Source organism: Sinocyclocheilus anshuiensis, unplaced genomic scaffold, assembly GCF_001515605.1.
Source record: "Sinocyclocheilus anshuiensis isolate Anshui unplaced genomic scaffold, SAMN03320099.WGS_v1.1 scaffold43, whole genome shotgun sequence".
In the NCBI taxonomy this organism is placed as follows: domain Eukaryota; kingdom Metazoa; phylum Chordata; class Actinopteri; order Cypriniformes; family Cyprinidae; genus Sinocyclocheilus; species Sinocyclocheilus anshuiensis.
In genome coordinates, this window is record NW_015549580.1 from 1,810,232 (window position 1) to 1,835,624 (window position 25,393).

General features: G+C 38.6%; 1 protein-coding gene across 1 annotated transcript; it reads left to right on the forward strand.

Annotated features, from left to right (window-relative positions):
• Positions 1-756: 756 nt before the first annotated feature.
• Positions 757-25,382, forward strand: LOC107657606 (protein virilizer homolog). Its single transcript, XM_016445760.1, has 30 exons — positions 757-869; positions 3,551-3,663; positions 4,713-4,799; positions 4,962-5,010; positions 5,328-5,493; positions 5,575-5,700; positions 6,942-6,952; positions 7,425-7,537; positions 8,587-8,673; positions 8,836-8,884; positions 9,202-9,367; positions 9,449-9,574; positions 9,891-10,121; positions 11,599-12,790; positions 13,919-14,239; positions 14,679-15,164; positions 15,454-15,608; positions 15,782-15,864; positions 16,745-16,838; positions 19,652-20,202; positions 20,453-20,688; positions 22,377-22,856; positions 23,256-23,388; positions 23,469-23,585; positions 23,670-23,830; positions 24,058-24,154; positions 24,401-24,567; positions 24,654-25,000; positions 25,102-25,245; positions 25,375-25,382. The coding sequence occupies exons 1-30, from the start codon at positions 807-809 to the stop codon at positions 25,380-25,382; spliced, it is 6,159 nt and encodes a 2,052-aa protein (XP_016301246.1). The 5' UTR covers positions 757-806.
• The last annotated feature ends 11 nt before the right edge of the window (positions 25,383-25,393 follow it).

Genomic DNA, 25,393 nt, shown 5'->3' on the forward strand with positions numbered 1-25,393 from the left:
GTAAATTATTATGTTCCTTATTTTTTCTGAGTTTAAAATACCCATTGTTTGCCTATTTTCAACAACACTTTATTTGTCTTTTTTTGTAATTTTCTTTCTATGTCTTTTCTTTTCTGTCATTTCTTTGCATGAATCACTCAAGGATTTCCAGTAATGCCTTTGTAATGCTTTGCAATTCTATAATCCTTTGTGTGCGAATAAAAATCTTTATAAAACTGACATTTGAAATGAATCTAGAAAAGTTTGATTTTATGTCTAAAAGAAAAGTTACTTTGAGAAGATTTTGTATAATAAAATGTTGTTTTTTAAAACTCTGAATAATAATAACAAATAACTCCAAATATATTATTTTCGAAAAATTATATATATTAATATTATATATGGAAGATAAAATAGTCTGGATATACCGTTGAACCTCTTTTTAAAAAAAAATAATAAAGGATTTTGATGAGTGAATTTACTGCGGTGAATATGAAATTTTGCAAGAAGTATAGGTTAATAATAAAGTAGGCTATTCATTATTTTAATCTGTTTGAGTATTAAAGAAGCCGAACATTACATTCTTAAAAAACAGAGAGAAACCCGGGAGCACATTGCGATTAGAAAATTAAATCCAAAATAGCTGTGTGTGAGGACAATCCCAGAAGATCTGAATATCAGTTACATTAGGGGCACCACAAAAAGAACAGCTTGTATCTATATCCATATCTAAACTCTACCGAAACTACAACACAACCGACAACTGACATACGCCTTCAACTCCGGAAGTGTTTCCTTTACCGGAAGTTCTAATGTGACCAAGAAAGATGGCGGGGGGTTCTGCAATGGAGCTGCTCTTTTTAGATACGTTCAAGCATCAAAGTGCAGAGGTAAGCTTGCGAAGTTTTCCATCTTCACCCGTGTCTTTTAACCGCATGTTACAGAGACTACAGTCTAATAGACATTAAAATGTTTTTCTCTCGTTCTTAAAGTTTCCATTGCAATAACGCATTGAGCGCTGCCTGTGAACAGTTAGTTAGCTTGCTAATTGCCACAGTAATTCATACATATTAAATTCATTAAAGATAGTATTCACATTTCATAATAACACCCGTTATTCTAAATTTAAAACAATTACGTTAACCTACTATAAGTTAGATGTTGTATGGCAGAGCAAACCAGACGGTATTGTATTAACGTTACGTGTAAGTTGTTCCCCAGAGCAAGCAAACTCGTGGCTATATTGTTGTTGACAGCGTATGTGTAGTTGCTATTAACAAGCAGAATGTACTGTGATAAACCGTTTATTTATTGACAATAACATTTTCATATATTGTGGTAAACGTATCAGCCAGTGCTTGTTCAGTTACGCCCCAGGTGCTCAGATGAGCTCATGGTTCATGTTTTTGTGACAGCATCGCATGTGCATGTTAACAAGTTGATCTGTCTGTTATCTATAGACCTTTACAGAGGTAGCCAGGGGTTAAGTGTGTGGAGTTGGGGTCAATAAAAAAATCAGAAACCCTCCTATATTTAATGTATCGTTTAGCTAGAGCTCTTATTTAACAGCTTGGATGTTTGAAAGTTTTGTTGTTCTGTGAGAATGTAAATTCTGTACTGATAAAGAAATAGTTCACTTAAAAATAGGGCTGCACGATTAATCGCATGCGATATTTAACGCGCATCTTATCAGTAAAGCCGGTTCTGTAATCAGCGGTAAATCTCCATCACCTGCGTGCTTTCACATTGAGCAGCATTAAAAAAATGAAAATTTGCTAAAAAATGTAATCACCTTCAAGCCATCCACGATGTAGATGATTTTTTTTCTTTCATTGGATCAGATTTGAAGAAATTTAGCATTGTGTCTCTTGCTCGCCAGTGGATCCTCTATACCAGGGGTATTCCTGGAGGGCCGGAGCCCTGCAGAGTTTAGATTCAACCCTAATTAAACACACCTGATCAAACTAATCAAGTCCTTCAGGCTTATTTGAAAACTACATGGTATGTGTGTTGGAGCAGGGTTGGAACAAAACTCTGCAGGGCTACGGCCCTCCAGAAATTGAGTTTGACAATCCTGCTCTATACAGTGAATGGGTGCCGCCAGAATGAGAGTTCAAAAAGCTGATAAATGCATCACAATAATCCACAAGTAATTCACACGACTCCAGTTAAGTGAAAAGCTGCATGTTAGTAATTAACAGATTAATCATTAAAACTTCAAATTGTTGCTTCCAGCTTAAATACAAGTCGTCCATCCATAATATTACTTTCTTCAGTGAAAAGGTTGTCTATTCTGAATCAGGAGAGAAATATGCACTGATCAAGCACCATTTACAAGTGAAAACCGTTTTAAATTGTGATGTAAGAGCACAACAGGAGATGGCACTACAGGGGATTCATTGATATGCATGTGGTGTAATGCTAAATGTCATTTCTTAGTCAGCCTGATTGTTTCTGCTGTGCTTTCTGTGCTTTTTCACTTCTGATTTATCAGCTTTGTTTGTTGAGAGTTGTCTGATCATCGTATCTTCCAGAACTTCCAGAAAAGAGCAAGTGGAAACTTGTAATCATGACTAAATGTTGACAGCACATCAATTCGGTACATTCATCTGTCTAAATAAATGTGCTCAACGTATGAGAGATACAGCCTCATAAGCTTACAAAATTGCAAAATAGAATTGAGTAACTATAAAAAGCTAATTTTAGTTCTTAACTGATTACTTGGCATGGATTAAAATAATCTTAAATTACTTCCAATAGTTATACCCATCTGAAAATAATTGCATTTTCACAGAGAGTATGACCTCACAACTATTTTATCATAGTACATTGTAAATCTCACAGAAATAAAAAAAAAAAAATAATAAAAAAATCAAACGGCCTGATCCTAGGCCGGAATATGGCTAATCTTTTTTTAGATTGCTAACAAATCAGTCACAAAGTTGAAATAAAGAGTACCACAAGGCATACAAATCTTTGATTCAGTGCTGTTTTTTTATACTAAGATCTTAGGTTGAGAGGCAACTGTGATTGTGTGTTTTTTTAAAAAATCTGAGAATCTCTTCACATGCATTTCTCCTTATTCCAGTGTTTTACATAGTATCCTGTTAGTGAAGGCTGGAAACAGATCTCTTGTCCTGGAATTTGTCTTGTTAGGGTGTGTAGTTTGTAGCCTATGTGGTTGGTGAGTGCTTTTGTATTGTTGCAGTGATCTGCCACCCCACAGGTGTATTCCAACAGCTCTGTAGAAACAGGTTGGACAGGCCTGTTGCCCTATGACAGTTTGTTGAGGAAAGGACTATATACACCATTCAACCATTTTTAGATTCAATAAGAACTTCAGAGAATGCTTTTGTGTTTCCAAATACCTTGAACCATAGGAATCTTAATTCCAAGACTTTAACAGATGAATAAGCCGGACTGTTTTTCTGGTTGGCTGCTCAGTCAGGGTTCCAGATTGATTGATTTGTATGAGAAATCTGGCCCTTGTATCAGTCTATCTGTCATAACATTTATCCTTGTCTTGATAAGTAAGCTTCGTAACATTTTTCCATGTCTGTCTTCTTACAAGTTGACAAATGTGGACGTTGTGCGGTTTCCTTACGGTGTCTTGATCACAGAAGTGCGAGTTATTCCCCCTGGCATCAAAGCACACAGCAACTTGCCTGACAGCAGAGCATTTGGGTGAGGAAACACTCACACACACACACACACACACTCAGTGTCTTGTCTAAAAGTACAGCGAGAAATCAAATGGTCTCTAAAGAATCGCACAACTACTACTGAATCCCGCTACATAGACACTATGTATTGGTATGTGCCATCCACATTACATAACCATTCTTGGGTTAGGATGGTTCACTGGTCATCCAACAACCAACTAGTCATTTAGAGAAGGCAGCTTTTTATTTCTAGCAGTTTATATTTTTTAGTGCCATTTTTTTTTTTTTGTATATTTTTAGTGCTGTTTTCAGAATTCTTTAAAAATAGAAGGTTAAAATGAACAGAATTAATTTGAGTTAAAAAATATTTTATAACATTATAAATGTCTTCACTGTCACTTTTGAACAATTTAATGCATCCTTGCTGAGTAAAAGTATTAATTTCTTTCAAACAAAAAAAACTTTTCAAACTGTAGTGTATATATCACATTCAGACTACCCACTGATTGAAAAGATGTCATTTTGTGCATCCCTAATTTTCACTACACATTTTATGACAGTTAACAGCGCTTCTACAATGTTTAAAGTGTGTACAACCTGTCCTAGTGCTTCTGTTGTGCACAATAGGACATGAGTAATACTGTGGTATCCTCAGTGAAGTGGCTGGAGGACATTTGAGGAAATTGGAAAAGGTTTCTGTGGTCGCTATTGTTCCTTCTTTAAAAACAGATCCACCACACCCCCTATTCTCTGACCACTCTCAGCTTTTCCCATGATCTCATCCCTCATCCTTCTTGTCTCCATACCTGTTAAGAGAACAATGAGAGAAAAGGGAAGTTTGTTTTTATAGGACAGACTATATAAAACTATTTTTCATTCTATCCTTTTAAAATTATCATGTTGAATATTTAACAATAAATTTGTACTGAAAAAGAGGGATATTTAAAACGATTCCTGCAGGCTAACCGATTTACATGAAATTTGATTAGACCAAAAGTGGCTGCTGATGGCAAATAGGGGTTTCAGGTTTGAATTTTGACGGTTACAATGCCCCTTCCTGTGAATCTTCAGGGAAACGGCCCCTCACGCATTCCAGTTGGACCTGTTCTTCAACAATGTGTCCAAACCCAACGCCCCGGTGTTTGACAGGCTGGGCAGGTACTAAAGAAACTCACACATACACACACATACGCATGCACACCTGTGTTGGACAGGCTCAACGAGAAATACAGTGCGCTGTCTCACAAATCTATAGCTGAATAGATGCATGTACTCTTTTGATTGTTTAAATCACTGATGTTGGTGTTTGTTTCACACTAGCCTTGAGTACGATGAGAACAAATCAATCATCTTCAGGCCTAACGGGAAGGTAAGAGACCCCCTTGTTTCAGCCCAGCATCATATTTCTGTGTAAAGCTCACACATATGCACCAATATGTTTGTGGTTTCTCCAAAACTGCTGACAGCAGCTTTACTCAGCTCTATGAATACTTGAAAAGCATTTTCCCAAATCCACAATGTATTTTCACATGCCTCTGCAATGACTAAAACTGTCAGCTCCTGCACTCACGTGACTTGTAAACAAATCAGCCTTCATTTGTTTTGGACTGAGTGAGTTTTCTGCTCCTCCCCTCTCAGAGTCTCAGGCCATGTCCTAATTTTAATTTTGTCTTTGTGTTATTGAAGATAAACACAGATGGGTTGGTCCTGCGTGGATGGTACACATGCCTGACGTTGGCAGTGTATGGCACAGCAGAGCGCCCCCACAGCCACGAGCGGGACTCTCCGCCACCTCCTCCTCCCCCTCTGCCCCAACAGCAGCAGCTGGGATCCAAGAGGATCATTAAGCCTGGTCAGCACAAACATTATATACACAAATATATAATGTTATGTCATGTGAAACATTAAATGCGAGTGCGTCAATCTATTGCAGAGTGGGAGAATGAAGAACAGTTTAACGGCAGCCCACCCAGACCACAACCCAGAGGGCCACGGACCCCACCAGGACCACCACCTCCAGACGATGATGACGAGGAGGCACTACCTGCACCTGGTCAATGTATGTCTGTGTGGAAAAGATTAAGTATTATATATAGTTTTCCTTATTTAATTAAAAACCATATATTCAAATATTATTAGCATAATAATTTGAGAGAAATTAAAAATTGTAATTTTCAGAGAATCTTATTATTTATTAATTTGTCACAATATTTATTTTAATATTGTTTAAATAATGGAACAAAACTCTGCAGGGCTACGGCCCTCCAGAAATTGAGTTTGACAATCCTGCTCTATACAGTGAATGGGTGCCGCCAGAATGAGAGTTCAAAAAGCTGATAAATGCATCACAATAATCCACAAGTAATTCACACGACTCCAGTTAAGTGAAAAGCTGCATGTTAGTAATTAACAGATTAATCATTAAAACTTCAAATTGTTGCTTCCAGCTTAAATACAAGTCGTCCATCCATAATATTACTTTCTTCAGTGAAAAGGTTGTCTATTCTGAATCAGGAGAGAAATATGCACTGATCAAGCACCATTTACAAGTGAAAACCGTTTTAAATTGTGATGTAAGAGCACAACAGGAGATGGCACTACAGGGGATTCATTGATATGCATGTGGTGTAATGCTAAATGTCATTTCTTAGTCAGCCTGATTGTTTCTGCTGTGCTTTTCATGATCAGTCACTTCTGATTTATCAGCTTTGTTTGTTGAGAGTTGTCTGATCATCGTATCTTCCAGAAATTTAGCTCAAGAGCAAGTGGAAACTTGTAATCATGACTAAATGTTGACAGCACATCAATTCGGTACATTCATCTGTCTAAATAAATGTGCTCAACGTATGAGAGATACAGCCTCATAAGCTTACAAAATTGCAAAATAGAATTGAGTAACTATAAAAAGCTAATTTTAGTTCTTAACTGATTACTTGGCATGGATTAAAATAATCTTAAATTACTTCCAATAGTTATACCCATCTGAAAATAATTGCATTTTCACAGAGAGTATGACCTCACAACTATTTTATCATAGTACATTGTAAATCTCACAGAAATAAAAAAAAAAAAATAATAAAAAAATCAAACGGCCTGATCCTAGGCCGGAATATGGCTAATCTTTTTTTAGATTGCTAACAAATCAGTCACAAAGTTGAAATAAAGAGTACCACAAGGCATACAAATCTTTGATTCAGTGCTGTTTTTTTATACTAAGATCTTAGGTTGAGAGGCAACTGTGATTGTGTGTTTTTTTAAAAAATCTGAGAATCTCTTCACATGCATTTCTCCTTATTCCAGTGTTTTACATAGTATCCTGTTAGTGAAGGCTGGAAACAGATCTCTTGTCCTGGAATTTGTCTTGTTAGGGTGTGTAGTTTGTAGCCTATGTGGTTGGTGAGTGCTTTTGTATTGTTGCAGTGATCTGCCACCCCACAGGTGTATTCCAACAGCTCTGTAGAAACAGGTTGGACAGGCCTGTTGCCCTATGACAGTTTGTTGAGGAAAGGACTATATACACCATTCAACCATTTTTAGATTCAATAAGAACTTCAGAGAATGCTTTTGTGTTTCCAAATACCTTGAACCATAGGAATCTTAATTCCAAGACTTTAACAGATGAATAAGCCGGACTGTTTTTCTGGTTGGCTGCTCAGTCAGGGTTCCAGATTGATTGATTTGTATGAGAAATCTGGCCCTTGTATCAGTCTGTCTGTGATAACATTTATTCTTGTCTTGATAAGTAAGCTTCGTAACATTTTTCTGTGTCTGTCTTCTTACAAGTTGACAAATGTGGATGTTGTGCGGTTTCCTTACGGTGTCTTGATCACAGAAGTGCGAGTTATTCCCCCTGGCATCAAAGCACACAGCAACTTGCCTGACAGCAGAGCATTTGGGTGAGGAAACACTCACACACACACACACACACACTCAGTGTCTTGTCTAAAAGTACAGCGAGAAATCAAATGGTCTCTAAAGAATCGCACAACTACTACTGAATCCCGCTACATAGACACTATGTATTGGTATGTGCCATCCACATTACATAACCATTCTTGGGTTAGGATGGTTCACTGGTCATCCAACAACCAACTAGTCATTTAGAGAAGGCAGCTTTTTATTTCTAGCAGTTTATATTTTTTAGTGCCATTTTTTTTTTTTTGTATATTTTTAGTGCTGTTTTCAGAATTCTTTAAAAATAGAAGGTTAAAATGAACAGAATTAATTTGAGTTAAAAAATATTTTATAACATTATAAATGTCTTCACTGTCACTTTTGAACAATTTAATGCATCCTTGCTGAGTAAAAGTATTAATTTCTTTCAAACAAAAAAAACTTTTCAAACTGTAGTGTATATATCACATTCAGACTACCCACTGATTGAAAAGATGTCATTTTGTGCATCCCTAATTTTCACTACACATTTTATGACAGTTAACAGCGCTTCTACAATGTTTAAAGTGTGTACAACCTGTCCTAGTGCTTCTGTTGTGCACAATAGGACATGAGTAATACTGTGGTATCCTCAGTGAAGTGGCTGGAGGACATTTGAGGAAATTGGAAAAGGTTTCTGTGGTCGCTATTGTTCCTTCTTTAAAAACAGATCCACCACACCCCCTATTCTCTGACCACTCTCAGCTTTTCCCATGATCTCATCCCTCATCCTTCTTGTCTCCATACCTGTTAAGAGAACAATGAGAGAAAAGGGAAGTTTGTTTTTATAGGACAGACTATATAAAACTATTTTTCATTCTATCCTTTTAAAATTATCATGTTGAATATTTAACAATAAATTTGTACTGAAAAAGAGGGATATTTAAAACGATTCCTGCAGGCTAACCGATTTACATGAAATTTGATTAGACCAAAAGTGGCTGCTGATGGCAAATAGGGGTTTCAGGTTTGAATTTTGACGGTTACAATGCCCCTTCCTGTGAATCTTCAGGGAAACGGCCCCTCACGCATTCCAGTTGGACCTGTTCTTCAACAATGTGTCCAAACCCAACGCCCCGGTGTTTGACAGGCTGGGCAGGTACTAAAGAAACTCACACATACACACACATACGCATGCACACCTGTGTTGGACAGGCTCAACGAGAAATACAGTGCGCTGTCTCACAAATCTATAGCTGAATAGATGCATGTACTCTTTTGATTGTTTAAATCACTGATGTTGGTGTTTGTTTCACACTAGCCTTGAGTACGATGAGAACAAATCAATCATCTTCAGGCCTAACGGGAAGGTAAGAGACCCCCTTGTTTCAGCCCAGCATCATATTTCTGTGTAAAGCTCACACATATGCACCAATATGTTTGTGGTTTCTCCAAAACTGCTGACAGCAGCTTTACTCAGCTCTATGAATACTTGAAAAGCATTTTCCCAAATCCACAATGTATTTTCACATGCCTCTGCAATGACTAAAACTGTCAGCTCCTGCACTCACGTGACTTGTAAACAAATCAGCCTTCATTTGTTTTGGACTGAGTGAGTTTTCTGCTCCTCCCCTCTCAGAGTCTCAGGCCATGTCCTAATTTTAATTTTGTCTTTGTGTTATTGAAGATAAACACAGATGGGTTGGTCCTGCGTGGATGGTACACATGCCTGACGTTGGCAGTGTATGGCACAGCAGAGCGCCCCCACAGCCACGAGCGGGACTCTCCGCCACCTCCTCCTCCCCCTCTGCCCCAACAGCAGCAGCTGGGATCCAAGAGGATCATTAAGCCTGGTCAGCACAAACATTATATACACAAATATATAATGTTATGTCATGTGAAACATTAAATGCGAGTGCGTCAATCTATTGCAGAGTGGGAGAATGAAGAACAGTTTAACGGCAGCCCACCCAGACCACAACCCAGAGGGCCACGGACCCCACCAGGACCACCACCTCCAGACGATGATGACGAGGAGGCACTACCTGCACCTGGTCAATGTATGTCTGTGTGGAAAAGATTAAGTATTATATATAGTTTTCCTTATTTAATTAAAAACCATATATTCAAATATTATTAGCATAATAATTTGAGAGAAATTAAAAATTGTAATTTTCAGAGAATCTTATTATTTATTAATTTGTCACAATATTTATTTTAATATTGTTTAAATAATTCCAGTTTTTCAATGCGACCTCAATTATATATTATTTAGCATTAATTATTATTATTATTAAATTTATTATTGCATTTCTTAAACTGAAAAAGTAGTTCCAAGCACTGTATTGTAACGTCGCTGTATTGTCTGTGCTTTAGGTCTAGTAAAGGTGGAGAACACAGAAAAAGGTGATGATTACCTGGAGCCTGTCTCACCTGAACGAGGGTCTCTTCCTGCTGATGAGAATTTCTCGGACGCAGAGGAGGAGGATGACGAGGGTCCGGCTGATGATGAGGAGGATGAGGATGTGCAGTCCGAGGGAAGCGAGGGCGTGGAAGATGATGAAGAAGATGAAGTGGGTGATGAAGTGACGGATGAAGATGGAGAAGGTGAGGAGTTGCAGTGCTGTGAGGGTGAATAAACCAGGTGCTCTGGGAAAAAAATATTATTTATTTACTTATTTTTACTTATCCATGCGGATACGTTGTTTTCATTCAGATCAAATCACAGCAACGTAGGAAACATATCCGGTGTGACGCAGCTGACACAGAACAGCATACGCTGTTTACGTCCAGCGGATATAATCCAAAATGGCGCTAGGGTAACACGGAGGCTGAAGAGTGCGAGCCCTCACACGTCACACGCGCTGTGAGAAGTACAAACTGAACGGATTGTCAATACATCCCACCGCTGTATGGCTAGATGAGACGCAAACGTTTTCTCGACTGGATAACCAGTCTCGCTAGTAAGGTTTTGATGAATGAAGACTGCAATCAAGGTTAAGACGATTGCGGTGGCGTACAGGAGTCGTACAGTAAGCACGCGTGAGTCCGTTATAATAATGCGTGTATGAGTATTTATGCACAGGCACAGACATCTCCGTACATTCACGTTGTTTCCACACACATTCACGATAATGTTTTGATTTGTCATGTTTATGTTGCTGTTTAGTTATACTGAATGGATCCGTGTACTGTAGTAGATATATGCAGTCAACAAGCAGTTGGTTTAGGATTTTTTTGGCATCTCCATGTCAGGGTTCGTACGGTCATGAAAAACCTGGAAAAGTCATGGAATTTTAAAACACCAATTTCCAGGCCTGGAAAAGTTTTGGAAAAATAAATAAACCCAGAAAGTTTTGGAAAAGTCATTGAAATCTATTTCACAAAACTCTGTATAATAGAATTGTGTTTAATCAGGTCCTGAATTTCGGTGCGGGATTGCGCATAGGCTATATCGCATAGTTTTACTCATTCCCGCAGCTTTTGACTTTAAAATGATGGATATTCACACATTTATTCAATAGCCTATAGCATGTAGGTTTGATGAGTAAATAATCAAACCTACAGACTGAGTCCAGTCCACACAGACTGATCAAATCAGTCATTTGAAAACAGCGTGAGTGATTCAGCTGTACGCGTCTTCTCCCTTTGACTTTCTCTTCAAACGGCTTCACATCGGCACATCTTGTCTGCGCTACAAGAGCCGCTGCACGCTGCGATACAAGACTTTCACTCGCATTTCGGGACAGTTGACAGAATTGTCACTTGCCTAATCGGGTCATTGTTGCATCGTCAGAAAATTGTATTATTTATAGATTAAAAATGTTAATCTATTGACAGCCCTAATATTCTCATATAGGGTAAACAATTGCCATTTGCAAATATTGGCCCTTAATGAAAAGAGAAAATCAACAAAAGAACCAATGTAGTCTTGTTTATACTCTGATTTGCAAAGACGCCCAACTTAATTAAACATTTCAACAGAGTTTGAGGTCAAGACTGAACTTGCTTGATTTGCTGAGCCAGTAACAATGTATCAGATGTTCTGTTTTCTGTGTGTGAAGTGTTCTGTTTTTATATGCAGGTGATGATGGATATGAGCAGATATCCAGTGATGAGGAGGATTTGGAGAGTGGGGCTTTCAAGCTGCCTGCCTTTGACCTGGACTATACATCTGAGGATCTTGCATCACTACCGACTGTTCAGTATGATCCATACGAGCGTGAACTCCGACCCCTCCAGCACTTCACGCCTCCACACATCACCCGCTATAATGCGGAGCTAAAACACCTTAAAACGGTAGACATCCAGGACTCAAGCTCCGTGTGGGCGGAGTCTGCAGCTAAACTCTCAGAACTGTTGGATGCTTGGGGAGAGGGGCAGGGGGCAGAGCGAGGGGCAGGCTGGGTAACTGCCTTAGAGGAGATCCCTGCCTTTCTACTAAAAGGGATGAGCTTCCTGTCTATTAAGGACCCTGATGGGCTTTGTGAGAAGTTGAAGCAGTTGGTCGACTGGAGCTGTGAAGCTGTTAATTTGGACTTTGCCCTGGCACAGCCCATAGCGCTGAACTTACGCCAGCTCAAAGCTGGAACCAAACTGGCCTCTGCCTTGGCCGACTGTGGTGCCCAGGCTGTGCAGAATCTGCTGGAGAAAGGGATTGTTGGCAGCCTCCTAGGCTTGCTGTTTGCAGAACACGTTTCATCCACTCTGAAACTCAACGTGCTGCGTTCCCTCGACAGCATCATCAGTGAGCCACAGGGTATCGAGGCCCTGCTCAGAGACCGTCACCATGACAATGATGGAAAAAGTGGGTACCAGCGTCTGCTGGATTTGTTTCTATTGGACCAGACTGTGCGTGTCGCAACAGCAGGCGCAGCCATTTTACATAAGGGACATTTTTATGAGGTTTTGACTGACCTGCAGAGGACAGCCAGCATTTGGGCTGAAAGCCATTCCACAGTGGGGGAGGTTGGTGAGCGAGAGGGTAGTGAGAGCGAGAGAGAACGAGAAAGCAATGAGAGGGAAGGAAATGAGAGAGAGAGGGAAACCCATGAGGTAGAGCGGGAAAGCCCAGTGGACATTGCTGGAATCTTGCTGGAATCTGCCTCTTTGTCAGAAGGTGACCTGGAAAGGCTGCAAGGTCTCCTGGAAGAACTGCTCCACCTGCTGGAGACAGCACCTCACTGTATGGTACAGCCTCCTGGGAAAGCTTTTCCCACCAATGCCCGGATCACTGGGCCACCAGAACGCGATGATCCCTATCCAACATTGTACAGGTCAGTACCATATGGCTACAAAACTGATGCCTTGTTTAGTCAACATGTTTTTGACATAAGAAGCTTTTTTCCCCAGTCATAATCCTATATACACTGATGGATCAAAAATCGATAACCATGTATCTGCAGCAATAGTAAGTGGTCATCAACATTACGGCTTTCGTATCCCAGACTACTGTTCCATCTTTACAGCAGAAGCCCAAGCGCTATTACTTGCTCCGGATCATATTGAAAATGTAAATAAAGAAACTTCATAGTGTTCACTGACTCAAAATCCTGTTTGCAAGCACTGGAGTCTTTGAAAACAAGTCATCCAATAATTGTTGACATATTCATCAAAGCAAATCAGTTGCGGAGACTCAATTATGACATTTTTTCTGCTGGATTCCAGGACGTAGTGGAATTATTGGAAACAAACAAGCTGCAAAACAATCTCTTACAGATAATGTAAATGAATGCCAAATCCCGCCTTCTGATGTGAAGCCAGTAATCAACAGATACATATTGGAGAAATGGCAAGTAGAATGGAAAGAATGTCAAAATAACAAACTTTTTAAAATAAATTCAGTTGTAGGAAAAATATATATTTATTCTTTTAAATCCAAGCATGACATACGTATTGGACATACTACTGTAGATGAACTCATGGACATTTATTGATAGGTGAAGAAGAACCAAAATGTCAATATTGCAGGACTCACTTGATGGTGAAACATGTGCCTTTGGTCTGCCCAATATTTAATGTCATGAGATATTATTATCAGGGCACCTCACTGTATGGTACAGCCTCCTGGGAAAGCTTTTCCCACCAATGCCCGGATCACTGGGCCACCAGAACGCGATGATCCCTATCCAACATTGTACAGGTCAGTACCATATGGCTACAAAACTGATGCCTTGTTTATTTGCGATGACAATTTGTGGTTCCTATTATGTATGGTCAATATTAATTAATATTTAGTTTAAATATAATAATTTTTAATATATCAGTTGTCAATGTGGAGGACTGTATTATAGAAGAACTATATATATATATTAGTAAAGTTATTATATGGAGATCTATATTATTTACCCTTTTTGTTCAAATATTTAGCATCTCTTTAATTATTGCATTTTATTTTTTTACAGATACATGCATGCTTGTCACCTTCTGGAATCCCTGGCAGTTGTCCTGTCGTATCCGGCTACATGTGCCAACATCGGAGTCCTGCAGGCTCTCAGAGAACTGATGCGTTTCCTGTCACAGTCTCAGCAGGGTCTCCTCTTTCTCCTTAGCCAACACGAAACCACCAATTTGCTGCTTCGTCTCCTCACACCCCTTACTCACCTGACTCCACCCTCTCACTTGGCTCCGCTGACGCCCCTTTCAGAGGGTGAGGGTGAAGATACTCCTGCCGGTGGAGAGGGTTATGTGAAGCCAGTAATCAACAGATACATATTGGAGAAATGGCAAGTAGAATGGAAAGAATGTCAAAATAACAAACTTTTTAAAATAAATTCAGTTGTAGGAAAAATATATATTTATTCTTTTAAATCCAAGCATGACATACGTATTGGACATACTACTGTAGATGAACTCATGGACATTTATTGATAGGTGAAGAAGAACCAAAATGTCAATATTGCAGGACTCACTTGATGGTGAAACATGTGCCTTTGGTCTGCCCAATATTTAATGTCATGAGATATTATTATCAGGACAAAGTCTTAAGGACTTGTTTTATAAGATGGACCCAGAATAACTTTTACAATTTCTTTCTAAAGTAAATTTAAAGAATCTTTTGTAGAATTTGATGTGCAATACCTTGATTTATAATTGATTTTTTTTTGTATTGTATTTTGTACTACTATATTGTTTTTCTAATGTATAATCTTTGCCATGAAATAGCCTCCTGTCGTATCCGGCTACATGTGCCAACATCGGAGTCCTGCAGGCTCTCAGAGAACTGATGCGTTTCCTGTCACAGTCTCAGCAGGGTCTCCTCTTTCTCCTTAGCCAACACGAAACCACCAATTTGCTGCTTCGTCTCCTCACACCCCTTACTCACCTGACTCCACCCTCTCACTTGGCTCCGCTGACGCCCCTTTCAGAGGGTGAGGGTGAAGATACTCCTGCCGGTGGAGAGGGTTCCATGGATGATGGTTTTTGGGTGTGGCTTATGCAGACTCTACATGCACTCCAGGGTGTTGCTGAGCTGAACGGGGCAGAACTTGAAGATGGCGATAATCCAGATGTTTTGGCAACCCTTTACAGCCTGTATCTCATTAGCTTTAGCAGCACAGGCCGAAATGCTGTCGCGCATGCTTTTAGCTTGGATAATAACCTCAGCTGTCTGGTCAACCTGGTAGAGTTCCATGCCAAAGAGGGCCAAGGGTGAGAATATGCTAATACACCTGTTGTACATAAACAGGGTTTTAAAAATGTCTGATCTGTCAGAGAGTATATTTTGACAATCTATTTAATGGCAAATAAGAATATTATAGAATTTGTGTCGAATGTTTCTTGACACCATGTAGATAGGATGTTAGTAAATGCAAATTGGCCAAATATAGAACCCTGAGGCGCTCCATAGTCATTTTCATTTAAATGTACTCTATGTTCTTAAATGACTTGTTCTCTCTCTCTCGTTCTCTTGCGGTCTTCCTCTCACTCTCTCTTACAGGGAAGGAAAAGCAAGGAAGTCTGTTACATATAACTATGCCTGTATGCTTGTACTGCTGGTGATTCAGACGTCAGGTGATCTCCGGATGATGGAGCACTATGCTGCTCCATTACTTAATGTTTGCAAAGCTGATGAAAACAATGCCAAGCTTCAAGGTTAGCCTACTATTCTTTTGCAGCCCACCAAACACTTCAATCTCAGCCAAACCACCAGTCCTATGATCTATTAAGAAGCAAGTTTTTTTTCCAAGGCCTTAAAAGCCATTTTATAATTTTTGTAAACGTAAGTGCTTTCACATCTGACCTCTATGATTAAATGTGTTTTTCAGAGCTGTCTAAGTGGTTGGAGCCACTTGAAAAATTGCATTTTGATATCAGTGGCATTCCTACGCTTATTGACTGCATAAAGCAGGTGAGGTTATCAACCACATAACCACATTTTAGAGGGTTTAAGATTACAGAGGATAAGTTACAACATGTATGCCTTTTGTGTTAGGCATTGATCAAGAAATTAGGTCACTGATGGTTCAAGTTTCAACAAGAATAAGAACCCACTTTGATGATCTCTTACAGTTAGCTATAAAACAAAACACTCATATGCTCAAAACCCAAGGATTGTGACTTGCCTAAGGAGCTTTCAGGACCTCTCCAGTACAAAGCCTATACACAGAAGCAAATGAAACCTCTCTTCAGTTCAGACGCTTGAAATTATTACTTCAATATGCAATTAAGATAAAGACAAATTTACACAATCCAGCTTATAATTCTGTCTTTACCCCACAATATATGCATCTATATGAAGCCAGACCTAGCTATATTACACCCTTTGGAATGCGAATCAGACCACATATAAAAAAAATTTGGCCATAAAAACCTTGACCTCCTAAACCAGAATCTCCTTTGTCCAGTTCCACCTTGGAGTATGAAAAAGTTATGTATCAATTTGGACTTGACCTGCAATAAGAAGAGTGAAACCTGCCCATATATATATATATATATATATATATATATCTCTTTCTAAAGCAAATGTTTACCTGATAACTGATAATAATTATTATATGAACCAAGCAGTTTGTTTGTGAAGTCTCAGTGATCACTATATTATTCAATAGAACACAGTTTATATAAAACAATACATTCCTGTCCCACGTGAAGCTGATGTGGCAATAAACTTAAATTAAACTGTAAACTGTATGCTCAAATGCCATTTTTGTAGGATTGGGTCACACCTTGATATAGACATCATGTATTATTATGGTGTTGCATCTAAGTTTTGCTGTTTCTTTTGTCAGAATCTGGAGAACTTGATGACAGCAGATGGGGTGGGTCTTGTAACTGCTCTCAGAGTATTGTGCCACGTTGCCTGCCCTCCAACTACTGTGCCAGGTACATGCAAACATACTATAAGCCTTACTTTTTAACTTTGCTTGTCTTAACTAGATACTAAACAGACAAAAAAGACAAATTAAATGTCAAAATATCAGATCTATCTAGCTATCTATCTAGGCTTTGCAGTATAAATGCACCTAACATTACTCACTGTTTATTATATTGTTAAAATTAATCCAACATAAATATTTACAAGAGAAATATATATTTTTTTCTTTATTTCTTGGTTCTTTACTATGTATTTATTTAATATAAATAAAACCTGTAATTTATGTTTTGAGAAAAATAAATTAAAGCTATTTTAAAATGTTAAAAAATATTTAAATGAATTAAAAAAAAAAGTTCAGTAGCATATTTGCTTTGCTGCATTCTCTCAAATTAGTACTGGTATCAACTGCTAAAAATTAGGGATGCACCAATACCACTTTTTCCAGTACTCGCCTGATACCGATACTTTTATTTTTGGTACTTGCTGATACCAATACTTGCCGAGTATCGATACCGATATTTTATTGCATTTGTAAATTTTTTAAATATTGGGTACAGAAACCAAGAGTATGTATAGTGTTAGTTGGTTAACCTCATTTATCAAATAGATAGTCAAACCAAAATATATTCAGACACCTTCAACATTTCTCACATTATCACAGTTTATTCGCTATAGTTTAGAAAATGGTAATAACATATGACAAGAACTCAGAGTTAAACTGTCAGAACAAATTCAGCTTGATAATATTAGATAACTTTGATAGAAAGGTATGTAATGGATTACAATCAACCAAAAATTATTCAGACAGCTGTTAGTATGACAGTATTTACACAACTATCAATACTTAGTCGGGCAACCCTTAGGCTTAATGACAGCCTGTAGTCTCCTGGGGCTGGTTGCACCAGCTAGACGTAAAAAAAGTTGGGTGTAAGCCCCATGCTGGGCTCTGCGACGTCCAGCTTTATGATAAATATTTATACCTGTTGCACCAACTGAAACTACGATCATGCACAACTACGCCCGGCGTATACAATGCGCGTCCATGCCAGCACATTCTCCCGCAGTTATAGATATAGCTGAGACGACGTTCACGCCGCAATGGCTACAAAGCGTTTTTATATCTGAAGTCTCCCTGCACACTCCCATGGCAGATTTAATCAAGGTTAAGTAAAATATAATAAATGTAATACAATGCCTCTCTCTAGAGTTATTATTTTATAGCTGACTATCAAGTTTATGTACAATGAATGTCTTTCCTGAGGTATATGTGACTTTACGTGACATTTTGTGTTTTACTGGCGTCTTAAAAAAAACACGTTTATAGTTTGTATTTTGTGATAAAATTGACAGAATTTGAAAGCTGATCATTTATTTCTGATTAAAAGTAATAAAGCACAAAACTTATTGCGATTATTGAATGGCAGGCACGCTACAAATAATGAATGGAATTAAAGACGTGAAATATTTCCAAGCATTTACACTGTCCTTCCAAGCAAGATGTCAAATAGTTTCTTTTAATAATCCCAGTTCATATGTAATGTTTTACTGCATAATTATTACATGCTGTACAGAAATATATTTTGTATTCAATTACTGTCGGCAGTGTGGTAGGCTATAGTCTACACCGAGCTTCGTGATTGATATCACTTATCCTGCCCGAAAAGACCATAAACATTACAGTTCACGTCTGCAGTAATAATTAACTAACAGACACGAATCCTAAAAACCAGGCACGCTACAAATAATGAATGGAATTAAAGACGTGAAATATTTCCAAGCATTTACACTGTCCTTCCAAGCAAGATGTCAAATAGTTTCTTTTAATAATCCCAGTTCATATGTAATATTTTACTGCATAATTACATGCTTGACAGAAATATATTTTGTATTCAATGTTGACAGTGTGGTAGCCTACACTGAGCTTCGCGATTGATATCGCTTATCCTGCCCGAAAAGACCATAAACATTACAGTTCACGTCTGCAGTAATAATTAACTAACAGACATGAATCCTAAAAACGAATAATGTCAGAGAAAATCATGACTTTTCACTTTACACCTACCTCTGACTAGGTGTAAGATTTAGTCTCAGACGTAGTACTACGCCGAGATGGTGCAACGGGTATAAATTCTACACACGACTTAAAGCGCATTTTACGTCCAGCCTAGTCTTACAACCGGGTGTACGTCCAGCTGGTGCGACCGGCCCCTGGGCATGCTGTCATCTAGGTTCATGCAAACCTGAACTTCCATTTTTTTCCCAGACTCAGTCTGAATAATTTTTGGTCCCAAATTTGTATCAGTTTTTTTGGGGGTATAAAAATTCAGACTACTGAATTTTTGGGTATAATTTGTCACAGTTTACTTTATTTTGCTATCCTCACTTACATAAATGAACTTTAGTGTCCTGCACCCACTAGTAAAAAAAATATATAAAAAATTATATCTGGTGCCTGAATAATTTTTAGTTTGACAATATAATATAATAATTATTACTATAGTGAACTATAGTGTCCTGCACCCACTAGTCAAAAATTATATCTGGTCTCTGAATAATTGTTGCTTTGACTGTATATCCTTCAGTTATTTTCACACTTAATTATGCCCATTAAAATGTATTTTACAAGTTTTTGTTACTTTCACTGTTGCAGCGGCTTAGTACTGTAATCATGCGCTTTCCTGTAATAATGCAGGGAACCCCTCATTATAAATCCCCTAACTGTGATATTTTCAGAAATAGAAGTCCCTACTAAAAACTATTGATTATTACCAATAAAAATATTAGCTTATGTGTCCTGACATGACTCATTGTGTATCTGCAGGTCAGCAGAAGGACTTGAAGTGGAACCAGGCCATCATAGCCCTCTTCAGTGCAGAGGGCATGGACACGTTTATTAAAGTCCTCCAGAAGCTTACATCACTACTGCTGCTGCCATGGCGACTACATGGTCCAATGATGAGGGACTTGTTGATGCAGAGACTCATGATGCTGTCAGTGGCTTCCTGCTCGCTGAGACTCATCCAAGCCATGCTGAAAGAGCTGCTGTGCGGGGGAACCTGTGAGTTTCGTGACGTGCGTGTGCCCTCCGTCTGTGTCGCCCTTCACAAGATCCTTTGCTCCACCCCAACAACCGGTCGGCTGGATGCAGAGGAGCTGCGTATTCAGGGAGACGTGACTGAGATGCTGTTAACATTCACACATGCAGTTAGTGAACAGGAGACGGGTTCAGAGGAGACTGTGGCTGGAAACAGCTGGTCTCTGATGTTGAAGGAAGTGCTGAACTCTATACTGGCTGCTCCAGAGAACATCTACAGCAGCCTTAGTCTGCTGTCAGAACTGCTTCCTCTACCTCTGCCCATGCAGACCACTCAGGTACTGAACACACATATGCGGCTACAAGTACCTGTCGCTGCTTGCCGCTGATTATCCCACATACAGGAGCTCTGATCCAAACCCTTGTGAGCTGCCTGACTAGACAATTTTAGACAAAACTACTAACATGAGGATGGTTTCAAAACGTAGGCAGCAAATGTATGCGTCTATAACTGTTTTGTTAATTAACAAAAAATATTTATAGAAAATAGTTTAATTTACTCTTTCCATCTCCCTCTTTCTCTCTTAGGCACTATCCGTGCAAGGCGTCGGGGTTGCAATGAACACACGAAAGTTGTGGAGTGTGCACTTACATGCTCAGGCTCAAGTATTACAGGAAGTGCTGAGGTGCGTATGTGTCAGCAGCTGTCCGCCGCTACTCTCCATGCTTCGCCGTGTGTGCATACAGCTCTGTGATCTTGCTGCACCCACTGCGACTCTGGTTATGAGGACATTGCTGGAGCAGCTGCAGGAGGAAATGCAACAGTAAGACACATTCATCACATTAAGGACAATTTGTTCATAGCTTGTGGATTTGTTTTAATAAGATTTCAAGAACAATTATATATTTATATTTATACACATAAACACACATTTGTGCAGTGATGCATTGCTGCCACACACACATAATTTTTTCCATTTAAAACAAAATTTTTTCGTAATAATGAGATGTTATTTTGGTAAAACGACATAATTATCTCATTAAAATGACATTTTCTCATAATAACGAGATTTTGTCATTAAAATGACATCTTTTTCTCGTTAAAATTACATTTTCTCATAATAATGAGGTATGTCGTTAAAACGACATAATTATCTCGTTTAAACAACAATTTTTCTCGTAATAACGACATATGTCATTAAAAGCATATGTTTTTCCCTTTATAGGAGATATTATATATCGTTACATTATGTGAACGAGGCTACATTCGATGAACTCTTATTCTGCGTGATGGGACAGAGAGTAAAGACAGGTTGAGTTGAAAAGTGGCATTTCAGGGCCGTCCATGCGTGTGAAACAAATAATAAAGCATGATCTCTTTTTTTTTTTTTTACCCACAAACAAAAAATTCGAAAAATCTAGCTTAATTTTCAGTTCTCAAACAAAACGAAATAATAATAATAATTAAACCATTTGTCATTTCTCTTTTCAAGTAGAAAATCAAATGACCAGAAATGCTCGTATTGCTTAGTGTTAAATCAGTCATTCAAATAAATAAATGTTCCAAGCCCAGAGTCAATTATTCAAAAATAACTAGTTTAATCTGATCATCTTAAACGAGTCATATCCTCCGAGTCTGAGTGCAATTATTGGATAGCATTATATTGTAGAAAGATTGGAGATTAATCCTACATGACGCTACAATAAAAACAATAACATTAAAATACATTTAAAACAGTGTAGGCTATTTCTATTATCCCTCCTGCAGTAACTTCAGCAGCGAGCAGATCCTCGTTTATCTCAAGACTGTGGCGAGGCGACACGCTCACATAATGTAACAATATTTTCTATAACGGGAAAACATAGAGTTTTTATGACATGTCATTATTATGAGAAAAAAAAAGTAATGTTAATGAGATAATTGTCGTTATAACAACGACAAAGAAACAACAAGAACAACAAAGAAAATATGTTGTTAAAATAACAACATTTCATTATTATAACATAACTGAGTGGAAAGAATATGTGTGGCAGCACACATTATAGCATGTTAGCATTTTTAAAAAGGACAAATATGTATACTTTTTTTTTGTACACGCACTCATATTTCTAATATAATTGTTATAAAAATTTTTATACAGTTATTTGTAGTTTATATTTTGGAATAGAATTACTTAAATATATGAAGTATTCTAAAAATTAAATTATATTATGTTAAATTTCGTAATTTTGGAATTGTAATTCGAATATGCTAAATGTGCTACATAACTGGCAGACTCCCTGTAGTACAGCTGTGGGCGTCTTGTTGGAAGACTCTTGCTTTTGGCTTCATTTGGGGGATTTTTTAGCTATATGCAGTTAATTAAATGACCAACATATAATTCAATAAAAAATTATAATCAGTTGATTAGGTGTAGTGATAACTGATTACGCCTAAATACGTTTAAATGGGTTAGTTTGACTGGTGTGTATTTTTCAGACAGCTCAAATGGACTGTTTGTTGTGTGCTTAGGGAGGCAGCTGGCTCACACTTGATAAGGTTACTAGCCCTCCTCGACTCGCTGGCATCTCAACGGGCTTGCAAATCAGCCATGTTGGCTCTACTGGGTGGATCTGCACGCAATGAGGGCCGCTGTGATGGGAAAGTGGAGGACAAACTGTCAGACCTTTTTCCCTCGCTGGTTGCCATGCTTGTCCTACCTGCAGATGCTGCGCTGTCAGCACAGCAGAACGCTGAATTGACAGCTTCCATCCTTCAGTCACTGTGTGACCAGGATGTGTCACTGGTTGTGAGCGGCTCGGGTGAAGCCTCAGTGTCTGAGGCAGAGCAGCTGGCCAACGCACTACCGACCAGAGACATGATGACGTGCATATGTGACGGGATGCTGGAAGTGTTAGGAAATACACACAGCAGCTACACGCTCCAGCTCACATGTCTGCGAACCATGATGTTTCTCACTGAGCACGACTACGGTCTCTATCACCTGAAAAGGTATCACAATGCGTTTGATGGCATTTTGCTTATTTAAGGGTGCACAGTGTATTTGTTTTTACATTTGTGTAAAATAATTTTTGAACACAGTTAAATGTAATCTTTTTTTAAATCCTATTTTTACTTTTAAATAATTTTTTAGCAGATAAATATAATCTTTTTTTTTTATTTTTTAATCTTAATCAATATCCATTTTATTTTACTTTACATTATAATATTAAGGCCTAAATTCACCTGTAGAATGTAAAATAATTTAGTTTATTTTTTAGTGTTTTATTTTTTATTTAGATAAAATATAGGAATTTCTATCTGTTGGTTAATCTGGATGCTCCAATAATTATCGGAGCATCCCTACCCTTCTTTACAGCAAAATGAAAGATTCTTGTGTTTGTGTTGCAGCTCTCTGAAGAGAAACAGCTCGGCCATTTCCTCTCTGATCCGCCGGGAAACCATATCCTTTAACAAAGAGTTAACTGAGCTCCTTTCAGCCCTCTTTGACTTTTTGAGACAGATTGTGAACAGTGAAAATATGGTAGGCCAACAACAGAATCAGTGCTTTTTTTTGTGCATGTATGCATGTATATGCTAATGCATATTCTTTATGCTACATAGGATGAAGACATAGACAGTCGCTCTTTGGCTCTTAGTGTAAGTGACATGAAGCAGCTGCTGCAGTGGAAGGAGGACTCGGGGGAGCATCCGTTATCAGAACTGGAGAAACACATTATGGTACATGTGGCAGCTTAGGTTATATATCATAATTAAGCTGTGCCCTATAGCCTGACCTTCTCTCTCATTTTCCCATTTGTGCAGAAGCTCTGTAAGGAGGATGAGTCTTTAGAGACTCTGCTCGAGAATGTGGCTGGACTGCGACAGATTATTGAAAGTTCTGGAGATGCCCCAGCTAATGCAGAGCCTGAAACGGAGCCCACTCTACCTGCACCAGAGCCCCTCCAGACACAGTTCAACCACAGGTAGTACAGACACAGAGAGTAATTATGTGTGTGACCAGGGTTTTGTAGTTAACTAAAACCGTTAAAAAAAATTTGTTACTTGAAATAAACTAACTGAAATAAAAATATAAAAAAATTAAACTTATTTCAACTAGTAGTCTCATTTTCATTTAGTTAAACCTGATGTACTAAAAAAATAAATAAAGCTAAGACTGAAATAAAAGAATAAAAACCATATAATGTTTGAGGACGGTTTTTGTACTCTCGGATGTTCTGGATGAGCAGTTAAAGGCCCTCTGGTTCTCTCCATTCCAGTCAGATGAGATGGAGACAGATGTTGACATGGTGAGACCGACGTGTGTTTGCAGGAACAATAAATGTATTTGTGATTTAAATATATGATCAAACAAAAACTAAAAATTTTAAGGTAACACATTTTTGTTTTCCTTGTTTACAGAAGTTTTAGAATCATTATTCATTATGGAGTCTGTTCATTTTGTTGAGTCTGGATTATAAATGAATTCTAAAAGTATTAATTGCTTATGTTACGTGAAGTTGTTCATGTGAGAATTGTTAATGTATGTGTTGCAGGTGAAAGTAGACCTAGTTGCACTGGCCCAGCAGTGTTGCCCAGACTTGGACCTGAAGGCGGAGTTAGAACGTTCGTTCCTCAGTGAACCCGCTTCCCCAGGACACAGCAAACCACCCAAAGGCTTCAGACTGGGCAAACACAAACATGAGACCTTCATCACGTCCAGGTACACAACGTGTTGTACCATTCTAGTCAGAGATTACTACTTTACCTTGAATGTATATAGCTACAAATCATTTTCTTCATTTGCAGTGGGAATTCAGACTATGTGCAGCCTGCGAAACGAGCTCATTTCATGGCAGCCCCTCGGGGTCGGGGGCGTGGTGCGTTTGGCCAGCTCTCTCGACCGCATGACATTTTCCGTCAGCGCAAGCAGAACACCAGTCGGCCTCCATCCATGCATGTAGATGATTTCCTTGCTGCAGAATACAAGGACGTGGGTCAGCCCACTGACCTAGCCCTGCCCAAACGCCCACCAAAAGGAGGAGGAGCCAAGCCACCGACTAGAGGCTTGTTTACTGGAGGAAACAGAGGGAGGGGCTTCCAGAGTCACACCCGCTTCTTCACTCCACCAGCCCCCAAGAGTGTTCTGCTTGCTGGTACACATATGTTTGACTTAGCACATATATACTCCGTACTACTCCTATATGTGGCTGATGGAATCCATGACACATTATTTAAAATAATTTGTTTGTTTTAGGTAACTACCCTCGTCGTGAGGGTGGTCGTGGATCCACTTGGAGCACGCCAGTGACAGCTGACACTCATAGAGGGACTTACAGTGAACCTCGTGGAGGGCAAAGCAACTTCGCCCGACCATTACCCTCCAGACAGCCACCTACAGGTAGGCCTTTAAAATATATATATAAATAAATATTTTTTATATATATATATATATATCATGTATTGATGAGTCAATAAAATCAGTGCCATTAACGACAAAGTTATCTTAAGTGATTTTGCGCAAATACAGATGCTTAATACATCTGTTA

Coding starts and splice junctions, on each gene's coding strand:
- LOC107657606 (XM_016445760.1), top strand. CDS start 807: ATGGCGGGGGGTTCTGCAATGGAGCTGCTCTTTTTAGATACGTTCAAG. Junction 870..3,550: donor TCAAGCATCAAAGTGCAGAG/GTAAGCTTGCGA, acceptor TCTTCTTACAAG/TTGACAAATGTGGACGTTGT. Junction 15,165..15,453: donor CATGCCAAAGAGGGCCAAGG/GTGAGAATATGC, acceptor TCTCTCTTACAG/GGAAGGAAAAGCAAGGAAGT.